This window comes from Erythrolamprus reginae, chromosome 2 (assembly GCF_031021105.1).
Source record: "Erythrolamprus reginae isolate rEryReg1 chromosome 2, rEryReg1.hap1, whole genome shotgun sequence".
Lineage (NCBI taxonomy): Eukaryota > Metazoa > Chordata > Lepidosauria > Squamata > Dipsadidae > Erythrolamprus > Erythrolamprus reginae.
Genome location: NC_091951.1, coordinates 154,624,486 through 154,641,933, shown reverse-complemented (window position 1 = coordinate 154,641,933; position 17,448 = coordinate 154,624,486). Strand labels below are relative to the sequence as shown.

General features: G+C 39.2%; 2 protein-coding genes across 6 annotated transcripts in view; both read right to left on the bottom strand.

Annotated features, from left to right (window-relative positions):
* CACNA1G (calcium voltage-gated channel subunit alpha1 G) overlaps nucleotides 1-17,448 on the bottom strand; it is a 393,060-nt gene that overhangs the window by 1,623 nt on the left and 373,989 nt on the right. For 4 of the 5 annotated variants that reach the window (XM_070740004.1, XM_070740007.1, XM_070740006.1 and 1 more), the window contains 2 exons: nucleotides 13,304-13,493; nucleotides 6,463-6,632 (listed from right to left, as the gene is read on the bottom strand). In XM_070740004.1, coding sequence (XP_070596105.1) covers nucleotides 6,463-6,632; nucleotides 13,304-13,493 — 360 coding nt within the window. Of the gene's footprint in view, nucleotides 1-6,462; nucleotides 6,633-13,303; nucleotides 13,494-16,643; nucleotides 16,779-17,448 lie in introns of all 5 variants that reach the window. The other variant, XM_070740005.1, reaches the window with a different exon arrangement.
* Nucleotides 1-17,448, bottom strand: part of ABCC3 (ATP binding cassette subfamily C member 3) — a 221,676-nt gene that overhangs the window by 159,255 nt on the left and 44,973 nt on the right. The window lies entirely within an intron of this gene.

Sequence of the window (17,448 nt, the reverse complement as noted above, 5' to 3'; positions counted from 1 at the left end):
TCTTAGACTGTCTACAGTCGACCTCACCCCATTCCTAAGAGGTCTGTAAGGGGCGTGCATAAGCATACAATTGTGCCTACCATCTCTGCATTACTGTCATATTGTCCAAATTCACCTGTACTTGCTTTACTTTCGTTTACGTTTATACCAATACTTGCTGTCTTGTACATGTTTTTTTAATGAACAAACAAACAAATAATATTACAATAGGTTTGCCTAGTACAGTAGAGCATGCCCTATAATTCTTGATTTTCCAAGGCACAAAATCAAGCCTAGGAAAGCTTTTATACAAACATGGCCGAGTTCATGGGAAAAAATGGAAATACATTCATGAGGATATGGGGTTGTTGTTACATTTATTTCTTTAAAAAGAAATCAACATTTATAATTAAAGCTTTTGCAAGTTTATTAGTATTGCTTAACAGAGAAAGAACAATTTTTGGCTTGATTATGAATTCAGATAAATAAAAGCATGTTGCTACGGGGTTATGAAACTAAAAATGCTGCACAATATTTTTATTTGTTGAAATTGCACTTTTATGTGTCCACAGAGACTGCTGTTAAGGTGAGTAAATACCATTCATTAGATTTACTACAACGGTGTGAATTTTAGTATATTCACAGAAGATTTGTCAGTATTCTTAGAAGGCTCTTGTTTCTCCTACTGAAAATTATATCTAGAAGTAACTCGTCTCCCCCCAGAAAGCAAAAGAAATACAAGGGAGCCTGTAGACCTCAAGGAAGATACCGAGGTGGTGGGATTCCCACTGAACTGCTTGTAGAGGGGAGATGGCTGTCTACAGGGCTTCTAGTTCCCATAGTGATAAACCTGGCCAACCTGCCCCTTGTCAATTTTGGAGCTAGGACTGGACAAGGACTTGGAATCAGCGTGTCTACAATTGGGTTAGTGCCTAGCATTTTCAGGAGTTTTAAGGATGAAGGGTGCAGTAGGTGGAAATATCCGCATTGGGCTGGCACAGTATTCATTAGAAGAAAAACACTTTTGCAGTGCACTGGCAAGGAACAACTCCTTACACAAGGCTTTTCTGTTCTTGAAAATCAGCAGATTGACTTCCACCAAGGAATTCATCACTAATTGCCAGGGCAGCCCCAAGAAAAGAAAGGGAAATTGAATGGCAGGAGATTCTGGAACTTATTATTATTATTTTTTATTATTTATTAGATTTGTATGCCGCCCCTCTCCGTAGACTCGGGGCGGCTCACAACAACTATAAAAGAAGAACTGTGTCAGAACGTCGGAAGTGGTGGGTGCTTCATCATTGGAGGTTTTAAGAAGAGACTGGAGAGTCACTTGTCTGAAATGGTATAGGGCTGTGATGGCAAACCTATGGCACGTGTACCATAGGTGGCACGCGGAGCCATATCAGAGGGCATGTGAGACATTGCCCTATGTCAGCTCCAGCATGCTGGCCAACTGATTTTCAGCCTTGGGGAAGACCGTTTGCCCTCCAGGGGCTCCAGGGAAGCTTCTTTGAAACCCCGGAGTGCAAAAAAACCTGCCCAAAGGACAAGCCGGAAGTTCAGAAAATGCACTTCCGGTTTGCCTGTTGTGCTTAATGAGCAAACCGGAAGTGCGTCTTCTGAACTTCTGGTTTGCCTGTTGTACTGTTTTTCCATGTCCCAGGCTTCAGTGAGGCCTATGCGCATGCGAAGGGGTGGGGGGAATTGTGCACATGCGTGGGGGAATGGGGGGTTGCACATGCTCATGGGGAGGAAATGGGTGTGCTTACATTCACACATGCTAGCATACCCACACACATCCATCCTTTTGGCACGCAAACCAAAAAAGGTTCGCCATCACTGGTATAGGGTAAAGTGACCAGATTTTTACACTGGTAAAGAGGAACACCATTGATGGTGGTGGTGGTGGTGGGGGGTCACTGAATAGAAATGTGTCCTAAATGGAGCAAAAAAAAAATCTTTTTCTTCCTCCCCTCTCTCCTTCTTTCCTTTTTTCTCTGCCTTTCTCTCTCTTCCTCCCCTTTTCTCTATTTCTCTTTCTTTCTCTTTTTCTTTCTCTCTCTCTCTTTCCTCTCTTTCTCCCTCCCTCACTATTTCTCTTTCTTTCTTTCTCTCCCTCCTTTCCTCCCTCTCACTCTTTCTCTCTCTCTTTCTCCCTTTCTATGTTTTTCTCTCTCCCTCCCTCCCTTTCTCTCTATTTCTCTCCCTCTTTCTTTCTTTCTTTCTTTCTTTCTTTCTTCCTTTCTTTCTCTTTCCTTCTCGTTCTCCCGCTCTCCTCCCTTTTTTTCTTCAGGAAGGATACTGATTGACCACATCGGTGTCCATCTGCCTCTTGCCCGGGCTGGGGGAGGACAAGGTGCAGACTCGGAGCAGCTAACAACAGTAAAAAGACAACGTAAACAAATCTAATAGTAAAAAATTTAAAACTCCCAATTTAAGAGATCAGTCATACATACAGTCATACCATACATAAATTTTATAAGCCTAGGGGAAAGGAATATTTCAATTCCCCCATGCCTGATGACAGAGGTGGATTTTTAAGAGCTTACGAAAGGCACGGAGTGTGGGGCCAACTCTGATATCTGGGGGGAGTTGGTTCCATAGCATTGGGGCCGCCACAGAGAAGGCTCTTCCCCTGGGTCCCGCCAAATGACATTGTTTAGTCGACGGGACCCGGAGAAGGCCAACTCTGTGGGACCTAACTGGTCACTGGGATTTGTGCGGCAGAAGGCGGTCCCGGAGATATTCTGGTCCGATGCCATGAAGGGCTTTATAGGTCATAACCAACACTTTGAATTGTGACCGGAAACCGATCGGCAACCAATGCAGACTGCGGATTGTTGGAGTAATATGGGCATATTTAGGAAAGGCCATGATAGCTTTCGCAGCTGCATTCTGCACGATCTGGAGTTTCCGAACACTTTTCAAAGGTAGCCCCAAAGAGAAAGTAAATAAAATTCAGCTCAACAAAGAAATAATAAGAAACAAAGAAGCAAGAAGGAAAGAAGAGAGAGAAGGAGAAGAAAAAATAAATATTATACAGAGTAGAAAAATGAAATATAATTTTATTGTATCACCAATGCTTCATGTATAGTTATCCTAAATGGAATACTTTGGAGTAAGTGAAACAATAAGATATTTACAAAAAACAGCTAGCCAAATAACATAATTAAATTTAAATGGTCAAGAAACAGACTATTGAGACTATTAAATGAGAAGATTCATTTCAGGAACAAGATTCACCACAATTTCATAGGCCTGTTGCTTGGCTACATGTATATTTAAATGAAAGTATTGCCTTTGGCCTTTATTGTTTGCAATCACGTTTTCTATCTTGAGAATTGTGTTTAACCTTATGTGACCTGTCAGGGTTTGTATTTAAAACTTGGGTTTGGAAAAAAATATCAGAATAAGAAAAAAAATCCCACAGAAGACTTGAAATGAATTAATAGTAAACGACAGGAATAAATAAAATTAACTTTCTCCCTCAGGTCTCAATCAGATGCTTTCACAATGCTGAGGGCAAGACTGCCCTCCCCTGGTTTAAAACAATGATGCATAGAAGAAATGAACTGGCCAAAATGACAGAGGGAGGAGGCTCCTGTTGATGGGGTATGACCCCTAAACCTGGTTCTCCCTGTATTAGAGATATGCCAATCTTGGAGTGTCTGTAGCCATCTCATAGTCATTTTGTAGTTCCAGAATTCTCAAGGTTGTTTCACCAAAATTGAGAAGTAAAAGAGCTGTTTTGAGTAGCATGCATTTTTGTGTTTTTTCATAGTATAAAAAGGTGAAGGTTTCTCTTGTCCAGTCGAGTCTAACTCTAGGGAGCAGTGCTCATCTCCATTTCTTAGCTGAGGGAGACAGCGTTGTCAAAATACATTTTCAGTGGTCCTGTGGCCAGCATTACTATATGCTGAGGCATATGGAATGCTGTTACATTCATATACATTTTATCTATGTATCTATGTATCTATGTATCTATGTATCTATCTATCTATCTATCTATCTATCTATCTATCTATCTATCTATCTATCATCTATCTATCTATCTATCTATCTATCTATCTATCTATCAATCATCTATCTATCTATCTATCTATCATCTATCTATCTATCTATCTATCTATCTATCTATCTATCTATCTATCTATCATCCATCCATCCATCCATCCATCCATCCATCCATCCATCCATCCATCCATCCATCCATCCATCCATCCATCCATCCATCCATCCATCTATCTATCTATCTATCTATCTATCTATCTATCTATCTATCAGATTAACAGAATTGGAAGGGACCTTGCAGGCCATCTAAGCCAACACCCTGCCCAAGCAGGAGACGCTACATCTGCGTCTACCTGCTGTATGTGTGCAGGTATAAAATAAGGTTGGTTGTCTGAAATAACCAATTCTTAAGGAGGCTTCTCAGCCTAGCTTCTCATTGTTGATATATTTTGTAATTCAATGGGTGATTAATGTGGTTTTACTTTGGGGAAAGAGGACTAATTGCTCTGGGGATCTTTAGCCTTTCAGTTCAATAGATTAATCAATCACTTTTGGAAAGGCACTCAACAGACCTGGCATTGATGATATGGAATAATACCTCAATTGAAACTCTCTCAAAACACCCTTCTCCTTGAGATCTTAATTCCCTTGGAGGGAAGAAGTAAAGGGTCAGAACCAAGAAGACATAATATTTCTTGGCAATAAAATGCTTCTGGTTACCTTCAAAGTACCTCTAGAGTACTTCTTGATTACTATCTCAGTGCTAAAAGTAGTTATCAATTTATTTTACTGACTTTCTCTTCATAAGTGACCCTGGAATAAATGATTGCTTCTGGAAAATCTCCCACACTCCTTATTCGCGTACTGCTAAGAAGAGAGAGGAATAATGGGGACGGGGTTGTCCCAACACTACACTGTACCTGCAACAATTTTTCTCAATTTTTCTCAATGAATGGGAAATGAGAGATTTTGGATGGCTAATTTATGGCCTTCCTAATTTAATAATTAACAAGAAATGAAACACAAAATGCTACACTATTGGTAGCATCACCACTTTGTCAATTTTGCCTTGAAATATTTTGTGAAAATTAGCCTGATACCTAACAAAGTTTTGATGCTTAATAAACATTAAGTCCTTGGCTGGTAAGTATAATGGCCAAGTAGGCAGCTAATGAGACTTCTCATCTTTGGGGCTAGTGATTAAAAAGATTTGGACTGTTAGCTTTTTAACAACAAGAAGCACATTCAGGAGCTAGAACCATGAAATCTATTTGATTGTTTGTTAATATACCTTGGACTACTAGCTCAGCATCGGTCTAATAGACTTTAGGAATTTACTTTGCCAGTTTAATACTTCATATTAAGTGAAAACATTATGCCTTGGAAAAAAGTTGGATTTTATTTAGTTAGCAGGGAAAAGGGAATAATGGTTTTAAATAAACTGAACTCTAAAGTAATCTTAAATTTGTATAATATGCTATTTGGAAGAAATGAATACAGATCTTTTGCGTTTAAGATTACAATTTTTCAGCCTGAACGCAAAAGATCTGGGTTCCAATTTTTGAATAAATAAAAAAAAACCCACCATAGATTAAAAATTGTAAATTTTTCAAGAGAGTTCCACTGTCAAGTTGAAAATTTAAAGAATAGTGAATATATATGGAAGAAATATATCTCTTAAAAATAATATTGTGATAAATTGATGCAGTTATGCAGGTGGGTGATCTATAGGGCTGAATTACATAGCTAGAGGACATCAAGAGAGGGAACTATATAGTCAGCAGACTGAAGTAGCATTTGAGTAAATTTGGGTGTAATCTGCAGTAAGACTCAAGGACCGTATCAGGATAAAGAGATCACTTCTTACCAGATATTAAAGCTTTCTTCATGAAGCCATACATGTGACTTGCACAGTCCACATTGGCCAATGCAAGTACTTTTATGGAGTACTTCTAGGGGTGTCAAATTCAAGACCTGGGGTCTGGATTCAGCCTACTGGGTGCTTAGATCTGGCCTGCAGAGTTGTCCTGGAAACAGCAAAGGACCAGCCCATGGTGCCTCTGCCAATGAAAATGGAGCTCGGGAGGCCGTGGGTGACCTTTCCAATCTCCGTTTTCACAAGCAAAGGATTACAGGAGGCCATTGCAGCTGAAAATGGAGCCCGTTTTCACTGGCAAAGCACTTGGGCCATCACAGGCGCCCCAGCATGAGTGACATTGAGCTGGCCACGCTCACCCTAGCCCCCTGAGGTCAAACGCAACCCCGATTTGGCCCTCAATGAAATTGAATGTGGCCTAGATATGTGTCCCACTCATCAGACAGAGTGGAGCCTGGACCCATTATTTCAATCTTACTAATTTCCCCCCTGCTTCTTATATAATTTTCCAATTAAATCAGATGAAGCTAGCTTGCGTATTGAGTGAAAACCAGTGAGAGGAGAGGAAGGGCCACCTCGTGAACCCAGCTTACCTGTCTGCGAAGTAAGCGTTCTGCACACGGAGAACGCGCTGGTGGAGCAACGTTGGGCTTGCTTTCCCAGTCAAGATTGCATTGGGGCTTGAGACGGTGGAACCGGTTTCTTGCAATGTGCACAGCAGCATCAATTCTTGCAGGCTGAGACTGCACTGACGTTGTTGACCCTGAGGAAAGGATTGGAAACTTGATACCTTGCATCTAAAAGATCCTGTTTCTTATTTTAATTTCTAATTAAACCACAGTCAGATTCCTTCTAAAGTAGTGAATGCTCTAAAGCAGGGCAGGTTGCTCCCGATTCGGACTGGTTCTATAGAACCGATAGCAGGAATTTCCCCCTGCTCGCCAAACTGGGAACAATCACCGCTGGCCATGCCCCCAAAGTGGCGTTGTAGGTGGCACTATTTTGTTTTTTGCTTCTGCACATGTGCAAAAGATGTTTTTTGCTTCTACACATGCCCAGAAGCTAGGTTTTTGGCACTGCGCATGTGTGCACATATACGTGAAGCCCTTGCGTGCCCGCATGGCACAGCCATGTGGCATACAGCACCCATGCAGCACAGTGAGCTCTGCATGCATGCATGGAGGCAGCATGGGGGATGGTTGTATGTGCATGTGCAGGGGGAGGGCATTGCATTATGAGTGTGGGCACATGCATATTGTTAGTACATGGTACTCACCTGTTTTGGGGTTGCCATGTATTAAACTACCATTGGTAGTTTATAGCTGTAAAGTTGTAATATGTCTTTAAGAGCTTTGACTGGTTTGGCCATAATATGGTGCCAGTACCTTTCCCTGTGGGGGGAATTTACTTTGAGATATTCTTAGTTGTGTGCGGCTATGTGCGGTTTGTTATCTTTTGCTACTTTGTGTTGTATATATGTAAATAATACTTTGTTAAATACTAAGACTGTGTCTTTTACTGGCTAGCCCACACAACTACACCTCTGCAATAACTCTGCTGTGTGTATGTCGACGGTTTCGCACAAGGCTGCTCCAAGACCTACTAACACACATGTGCTATCGCTCTTTTGTGTGACCTTTTGGCACCTGAGCAAAAAAAGGTTCACCATCACTGTCCTATGTATTTCGTTGGAAGGATGGGAAGACCTTTCAGATTAGGGTTTTGTTTTGGTTTTTGAATGCATATGAGAAGAAGTAATTCTACTCAGGGAATTCAACCCTATAATCTAGTAATACATTCTCTCTCTCTTATAATGTTGGTTTTGATAAGAGGAGGGGGGATTAAATAACAAATTAACCAACAGTGATGATGCAGCATTAGGAAGGAACTGTCACAACATTCTAAACTCTGTTTTTGCTAACACATTCTCACAAAGAGAAAACAATTGTGCTGACTATCTTGATTAAAATATATTTTGATACATTTGAGTCTATAATACTATTCAGAATCAGAGGCAGAGTTCAAACACAGAAAACGAACCCAGAGGGTGGTCAGATATACAATTATGCCAGTTAACCACCTGGCATAGATAGATGGCACTCTCACAAAAGAGGGATGAGGAGTGATAGTAGGTCCCCAGGATGCTTGCCTTGTATTTCAGAAAACAGGCAGCAGAGATGGATTGCCGTTGCCTTCCCTCATTGAAATGTCTCTGAACTTCCAACATATCAGTGCCAAGTATAGAAATTGGAAAGGAATGGCCAGTGGAGAAGCAAAAGCCAAGAGGGCATAAATGTGGTGGTTTGTTGTAGAGAAATAAACCTTTCTTTTCTGACATTTTGTTCCAAATCAGAGCTTTTCCTTCACAATTTGGGTTTCATTTTCAAATATCCCATCTTTTTCCAAACCCAGACTTTTCTAAAACAGAGCAGTGTTATTTTTTTCTAAGTTCCCCATTGAATTATGGGTCTGGTTTTTGTGCGTTCATGGAAACAGCCCACATGATCTGCTAAGTTATTTAGGTTGCAAGTGAAATTGCTTTGCTACCTCCAATAAGTAATATATTACAGGAAGAAGTATGATGTGGGGCTATCTCATATTGTCTGGCTCAGTTTCTGATTTATAGAGAAAAGGGGGACATGTAGGCTAAAATACAGGTATCCTGTAGATGCTTCTACTACATTCTCCAACTAACTTCTAATTCCCAGATTTAGGAGTGAAACATTTGCAGCTCACGGAACCTTATACAGAGGTCCCTTGACTTTCGCAGGGGATACGTTCCAAGACTGCCCGCAAAAGTCAAATTTCCGTGAAGTAGAGATGTTCCCTTCCTTCCTTCCTTCCTTCCTTCCTTCCTTCCTTCCTTCCTTCCTTCCTTCCTTCCTTCCTTCCTTCCTCCCTCCTCCATTCCTGGTTTTACTTACCCCCAGAACCCGCAGGGGCAACAGGGCGGCAAGCTGAGGGCTTTGCTGCGCTCGCTGCTGGCATCTCCCATGGCAGTGGTGGCAGCACCGGTGCTCAGGGTCAGGGAAGGGGAAGGGGAAGCTCAAGGCAAGAGGGATCCAGGCCAGGACTCAAAGCCAGGATTCCAGGCCGGTCAGCTGGGAGGTCGAATGCTACCACTAAGGGAGATGGCTTAGGCAGGTGGGGGAAGAAGAGGCGGTGGCGGCAGCGAGCAGAAGTAGTTGGAAAAACTAGTTAAAAAGAAACTTCAAGTGGAGCGTACCAAAGCTCTGAGAATTAAAGGGGAGGGATTGGGTGGCTGGGGTGGAAGAGGAGTTTTTATTTAAAGAAACAGAATGGCTGGGGTGGGGGGGGGAGGAGGAGAGTTAAAATGCATAGTACTGTACATTGGGCGGCCATGGGAAAACCCCTGGTGTTCAAAAAAACCATTAATATTTTTTGAAAAACCGTGGTATAGCCTTTCCCTGAAAGTTGGACCCACGAAAGTCAAGGGACCACTGTACTGCTTTTCCCTATAAGACATAACATGATCTTTTTGTGAAAAAAAAAAAGCAATTAGAAAAAAATAATTCATTTTATCTGGACCATCTCCCACAGAAAGAACCTCATTTGTCCTGGACTGTTTCCCAGAATATCTGTCCTGTTATACAGGATTATTGAAACAAATAACTTTTGCAAAGGCCAAGTTTACTTAAACAAAGCATTCCTTTCCAGCTTGAAATCTCATGTTAATCTTATTAACGAATTGGTGATATATGGCCTTAAGTTACCGCATAGCACTTTAGAGAATTGCATATTAATAAACAGAGGTCACTGCATTCAGTTCTGAACATCATTTTTTTTCACTGATGCTAAGGGTCAAACCAGGGGTGACTCTGCTTTGGTCAGAAGTCAGGCTTCATCTTGGGCAGAACATCTGTGAAATTAGGTTAGATGCCCATTGAGGGTTCTGGCTCCCCCTTCATAAGTCACTTTTTTTCAGTGCTGTTGTATCTTTGAACATTCAGTAAATGAAATATTGTAAGTTGAGGACTACCTGTATTCTGTTTTGGAAGCAATTAAAAGGCATATGAGGCCATGGTAGGTTGCTAATTTTTTAATTTTATCCTGTATTGCCAAGAAATTTATACACTGCCTAGGGAACTGTAGGTCATGGTTGGGCTTATAAATATCTTTTATATTCATATGCAAATATAAATTATGGATACTTTAGTATTTTTAAAAATGCTATATATGCTATGTCTACATGTTAGTTCACCTTCTTTATAAAACTCCACTTTTCTGTTGAATTACGAACTAGGCTGATATTGCACAAGGCTCTAGTGTTGTTTGTTGTTTTTTAGATTTTGTTTTTGTTGTGCTGCCCTGAAATCAAGCTTGGTTCATTGATTTTGACATTCTACACATGGTTCATTTTATGAACTCTTAAGTTATGCTATGTGGAATTCTGCATGTGATTTTACCTTATGATATACTAATCTTAAAGTGTGAAGGTATGCGTGCTTTGCTTTAATAGCTATAGTTTCAGTATTTTTATTCCTGCTGCTAAACAGCAAATGTCCTCATTAATATGCAAATTTTAATAACCTTCCACTAGCCTCTTCACATATTGTACCATTCTGAACAGTATTTTCAAGTGCTGGGTGATGGCACTTGACAATAAATTCTCCTTGATCCTGGAATGGGCTTTCTGAAAAACGGCTGAGGAGAGAAACTAGTCTCAGACCACCCCCTAGGATTCTTGTTAAGAAAGTCTTGGTTCTTCTTCTTGGGACTTTAATAAGATTGCTTATTATTTAATGAGATTGCTCATCAGAACTGCACAAAAAACAATTACTGCCAACCTGTCTTCCATTAAGGACCTTGTACACACACAAGTTAGAAAGAGGGCCGTGAAAATATATACTGACCCCTCACATCCTGGACATAAATTGTTTCAATTCCTACCTTCAAAACAATTTATTTATTTATTTATTATTTATTTATTATTTAGATTTGTATGCCGCCCCTCTCCACAGACTCGGGGCGGCTCACAACAGAACAAAACAATTCATGACAAATCTAAATTATAGTTTAAAATATTTAAAAAACCCCATTTACTAAACAACCATACAACAATGCTATAGAACACTGCACACTAAGACACAACTAAACACAAGAACAGTTTTTTTTCCTGAATGCCATCATTCTGCTAAACAAATAATTCCCTCACCACTGTCAAACTATTCACTAAGGCTGCATTACTATTACTATTAGCCTTCTCATTGTTTCTACCACCCATCTTCTCCCACTTATGACTGTATGACTATAACTTGTTGCTTGTGTCCTTACGATTTATATTAATATAGATTGTTTCCTGGTTGCTTATTTGTACCCTATGACAATCATTAAGTGTTGTACCTCATGATTCCTGACAAATGTATCTTTTCTTTTATGTACACCGAGAGCATATTATGCACCAAAGACACGTTCCTTGTGTGTCCAATCGCACTTGGCCAATAAAGAATTCTATTCTATTCTATTTTCATGGCAGAGAGCAGAGAGGTGATTGTGAAATTTCAGCACTTTGGAAAAATGAACACTGTACAGATGTTCTCCCATCACTTCACATTACTGCTAAGGTAGAGCAATACTCAGTCTGAAACAAATTAGAATGGCTAATGAAGGGTTGCTCCACACAACAACAGTTCTGCAGCATTCCCTGTTCTTATCTTGTACTATTCTTTGAGATGCAACCTGATTGTTCTTGTATATTTTTCTTCTCCACCTATTCCACTGCTCTGTGCTGGGTCAGGCAGAATTTGCAACAGTGTCACAGCGACATTCACAGCTTTCATTGTGTTAGGAAGAAGGGGTGGCAGTATCACATGGGAGCCTTAGGTTTTTGGGGGGTAATGTCCTAGCATCTGCTGTAAATTAATCTAGCAAGTTTGAGTTCCAATTTTCACCTCTTAAAAAGAGTGTACTGTATACCTAAGATATTTCACAATGGAGAAAACAAGTGATGACATGAAATGATTTGATGAGTATACTTACAGCAGTGAAGGGCAAGTTTAACAATCAAAGGATTTTGAGCAAGGAACCATCCCTAAAAAATTTAAGGTTGTTTAAAAAAATGGGGCCTTGTTCTAGGTTACATGACTGTGTGATTCATGGAGAAAGTTGTTTCAGGTGGGGCCAATTTGGAGTGATAAAACAACAGGAGGCAAGTGGTCTTTCATTCTTCCCTGGTCTAAATAGTTGCCATGCTATTTCATATAGAAGAGATTGTAGAAGAGGTTTTAGCAGAGAAGTAGCAAGAAATTAAGCATTCCTGCCAGCCGAGTCTGCGTTTTTTCCTCATCATCCATTTTGTTTCAAGTCAGTCAGGATTTGTGTGAATTTATACGCAAGGCCCATTCAATTCAACAAAGGGAGTTAGATGTTAGCTTCTGATCCAGAATTTCAGTCTCAGCACTAAACTCTTCCACACAGCTTGCAAATTACATCCAAGGCTAGCAAAAGCAAAAGCTCTAGCTGGAATGCGTGGCCGGTGAGTCATCCCCAGCCCGGATTTGCTGCAGGGCCAGGGAGACACGGCCCTCAGCGTAGCCGCCATTTTGGAAGGCCGGGATCTCACGAGATTTCGTGAGATCCCGGCCATTTTATGTCATTGGCCCAGGCCGATGACGTCGTCGGGGGGACAGAGCCTGCCAGCCCTATAAAAGAGGCTGCGCAGGCTTGGGGCCTCCTTTTTGCCCCGACGACGAGCAAGCGAACACCCGCCCGCCCTCCCTCCCTATCATTCAGTGTGCCACTGTGGGTCGCCCTTAGGGGGCCGAATAGGAATTTTTGGCGGTCTTGGTATTTTCTGTGACCATTTTTTCACCTATTCCACACTGTGGTGACAGATGGATGGTTAAGGGGTGCTTTGCTCCCCGATTAGTCTAAATTGGCTTACCTTTGTTCATTTGGGTAGGCAGGTTAGGGGCGGAAATTGGGTGGTGTTTAGCAACTGCGTGTTCTCTGTTGGGCATCGTTGGGGATGATTGACAGGTTCTCTCCAAAGGCTCATGGTGCCTTTAGTTCGATCTGAGCAATTGGGGGGAACCTGTCTTTGGGTCATGCCCATTTCTATCCCCTTGTAGGGGTTAGACGGCAAGACCTCCCACATGCAGGTGCATGGCTGGGATCCAGGTGAGGGCGGGGCCCTTCACCTGGATCAGCATGGAGCTACGCCCATAAGTTGCCCCGGAAGTTTTTCTGATGTCATTTCCGCCCCGGAAGTAATTGTTTGACCCTGCAGGTCCTTGTTAGGTTCAGTTAAATTTATGCTAATTTAATGAATAAATTATGCAAATTTATTTAATAAAATGACCCAGTTTTAAATTTAGCTCTCTGTGTCCGTGTCGTTACTCCGCCTCTGCTGCAAAACCCCATTCACATGTTTTTTTTTTTTAAAAAATTTTTTTTGAGGCAAATGCTTTGTACCTGACTGAGATTTTTGACGGGATGAGTTTTTTTCTCCCAAGGAAGCATCACAGGGGCCATCAACTGGAGCCTGAAACATATAACTGTCATTTGGCAAAGAGTGGGTGCGCCCCACAGAAGTCTTCCCTACTCTCAGCAGATCCTGGTTTGATGAGAGAATCAGGGGGTCATTAATGGAGGGAAGATCACTCTAAAAAAAGAAAAAGAGAGAAAGAGAGTGTCACAGAAGTTGAAAAAAAATCATATGTTTATTGGAACTGTGGTGACAACCACTGCTACAGACACGAGATGTGGTGAGCATGCAATTTATTAGGCTGTACAACTTCTAGTATAACCAAATGAAATTGCACAAATGAATTGACCAGGAAGCAATAATCCTACATTTTCACTATTACTAAAGCACGACACATAGAATGAACCACATTAAGAACAAAATACACAATACAGGGAAACAGAGAAACAACATTACAACAATAAACCATGACTATTTCGGGATTAATTGAACAAGCATCATGCCTCAAGGCTTGGTTAACAATTGCATGCTTTGCAAAACTTTAGTCCTTTAAATGTGTAATACAAATCTTTTCAATTTCTTCCTGCTCAAAGGAAGCTTCTGCAGGAATCTGTTCATAATTCTAGTTCATTTTCTTAACAGGGAGCTATGTTTGTCTATAGAATGTATATTCAGTTTGTGACCTTAATTTTGTATTGCTAAAAAAAATGTCTGCATATACAAGCAGAATTACAAAGGAACATTGATAATGTATTTTCAAAAATAAGGAAAATACATTTTAATTTTTTTAAAAAAATCTAAACAATGAAAATGTACTGTTACAAAAGTCTCTGGTCTCGTTCTAGTTTTCATAATAGCTCAAAAATGATCAGTTAGAAAATCTTGTAATGATTTTCTAATCTAATTCATAGTGAAACAAAATATAAATAGGGTTCATATTATACAGTAGAGTCTTTAATTTCTCTAATGCATAGAACAAATTTAACTCTGGTTTCAATTAAGGATTTAGATATTAGATTCATCTATAGCTAATGATTCAGATAAACACAGTTAAATGCATTGTACACTACTATCAAGTCTTTTTTTTATTTCTTAAATTAGATGATATCCTAATTCAATTAAAATCAGTTGAATCACTATATCAATTATCTTTCCCTCCCTACTGCAGTGATATATTTCATTTCATGGGAAATACTGGGCTATGCCCAGACAGCTTCAATGAATATATGTGCAATTTGTGGAAATTCATTTGACAAGATAAAAATGACATTCATTATGGTTTGGATATATCTATATCAGCTGCTCCATCTGTTGTCTACATATATTATTTTTTTTTAAAAAAAACCTTTAGTTATCTTTGCTTTTCTGCATACATTTGCTCTTCTAACAATACTGTCAGCCTGAGCAGACACAGGTTACTTCCAAATAAGGCTTTCATTACTCTACTTTCAGATTCATTTCTACTTTCCCCATGGTTTCATTTCTCTTAGCAAAAATAGAAATCTGTTAAAATCTGTTAAGATAGGATAGATGGAATAGTTGCAGGTTGTCATTCGGTCTGGCATCTAGAATGTTCTTCTTTTTGAAAAACCTTTAAGATACTTAAGAATAGATGTAGTACTCCTTACTAACTTAATACCCATTAATTTCAATAAGGCATGATATGATTCATTAAAAAAATAAATGAATGCACCATGTGTTCTTAGATATTTAACTTTGCCAAATTATACAACTGTAAAATAATTGGATGCTGTACCATTTGAAACAAGAGTGAAAGTTTCCATGGAGATTAGTAAATTAGTCAATATAAATAAACCATTAATGATAAATACAGCAAGCTCTTGGGTCTTGTTGGAGTAAGAATGACTTATAGCTTAGATCAAAAGCAACAGAAAATGTTTCCCATTGTTGTATTTAAACTCTGATCTTAATTAGTAGCAGTTTTATGGAGAACTCACATTTTTATGACTAAATCATACTGAGAAAACACAGTGGGGTAAGGAGTCAGATTAAGTCTAAATATTATAAGCCACCCATAACATTTTCTAATTTAATATACTGTGAAACACAGTTGATTCAAGTAATACTCATAGTTCCCTATGAACAAATAAGTCTCATTTTATATTCGTGATATATCTGAAACTGGCATTAAAACAACAACAAAAAAGATGAATTTTATAATATACTAAAGTCTTCCAAAATATTTTAAAAATTAAAAATTAAAGGGCCACATTTTAAAAAATGTAGTTTTTCTCAATTATATGATAGTGCTGAAAGATTTTTTAAAAATGTAATAACATAAAAGCAATTCAAATTAAAGCAATTTGAGTTATTAATACTGAAGGTATGCATTCTTAAATAATATTTACATTTGTTTACAAGCTTCCACAGTTTGTCTGAAGTAAGAGTCTTAATATTTTTGCCAAGTGAATGGATTGACTTCTAATATGATGCAAGCAATCTACGGGATTTTAGACTTTGCCAGAGCCATAATCCTATTGTATGATTTATCTTGATAGACAGTAAAATGCTCCCCTTCATTTAGTATCTCATTTTGAATGAAAATTCACCATTCAAAAACTTTCACTGAAGCCTTCTAAGTCTTTTGCAAATGCCATGAAGCATGATGGGAAATATTGTCACGGTTTAAAAGAGAGGTGTCCCACATAAGTAATAACTGTTATGGCAATCTACTAAAATGAGAAGAGAATTCATCAACACAACACACAGCTTAAAGGTAGATATATGAACAAGAGTAAAATAAGAATGGATCCACTTAATGTTGGGAAGGAGTTATGCCTGTTGTACAGCAGAAATAAAGCATTTTGATTGCTATTAAGCAGCTAATAATATCTAATGTTTCAGGAGGAGATGGTTAAAGCAGGGCTCAAAATACTGGTAAACGTGCCTCCCAATGATTTAAAAAGCAATTCTTGATTAAAAACTTAAGAGTGTTAAATTGAGAAAACTGTAAAAGGCTTTGCCTGCCAAACTTCCCAGACACCTCTTCGTAGCACAGTTTGGATTAAAAAATGGGATTGTTATATCATGACATTTTCCAGCTATCTGTAAGCAATGCAAACACTTTGATGTTGCTTGATATACTTTTCAAGAGGATCTGATTTTCGTAGTGGCTGATACCCATAATAAAGAGTACAAATACACCTCAGGGGTGGTATTGAGGGTAATCCCAATGGAACAAATTTCTTAATGCTAATAAAAGGTTAAGAACTGCTCATCTGAAAATGCCATAGCTGTTATTACCCTCTTGATAACAGTATTTAGAACCCTGTAAACATCATAAAATACAGCGACCAGTGTATGTACATTGCTCTCCAGGGCATTAAGTAAGAGTGTGTTAATATCATCAGGTAAAGAGTCATCCGTCAGAGCTAAGGACCAGGAATTTTCAGAGAGAATATCTGACGTCAGAGACAAAGCCTCCATCTCAGCTAGAGGGATCTAAACAAGGGAGAGATGATCAAACATAAGAAACCAGGACACATATACATGTCTTTGAGAAAAAGAAAGCTATTACCACAATCATTATCCTTTAAACATGGATGTGCTTTCCTTGCTATTAATAGGTGCATTTATCTCATGCTCATTATTGTGTAGCTAGGATCATCAGGAAAAGCAACTAAACCTCCCCCCCTCTTTTCCCCTAATTCTTTTAACCAGGCTTACAAACAAGCAAAATGGAAACCACAAACTGCACCGATAATACTGTCATTGAGGGATCAAAAGGCCAGCATCTCCAGAACCATCCTAATTACATTTAAATGACACTATTTTCAGAAATACAATTCTCTAGAACAGTGTTTCCCAAAGTGTGGTACGCATACCCCAGGGGTACAGGAAGCGTTTGATGGGGGTATGCGTTCAGAAAAAGTTCTGAAATACATCTTGCCCTTTCCAACTTCATATTTATGTGAAGTTGCTTTTTCTGCATTTGTAAACATTAAGTCGGAAAAAAGGAACATCGATTGGATGTGGAACTGTATCTCAGATTAAAATTAACAACAGGGAACCAAATTATAATGATCTGTCATCTCAGCACAAACAATTTCATCCTTCTCATTGATCCAAATAAATGCTATTTATAATATAACTTTTATTTATATTTTACTAT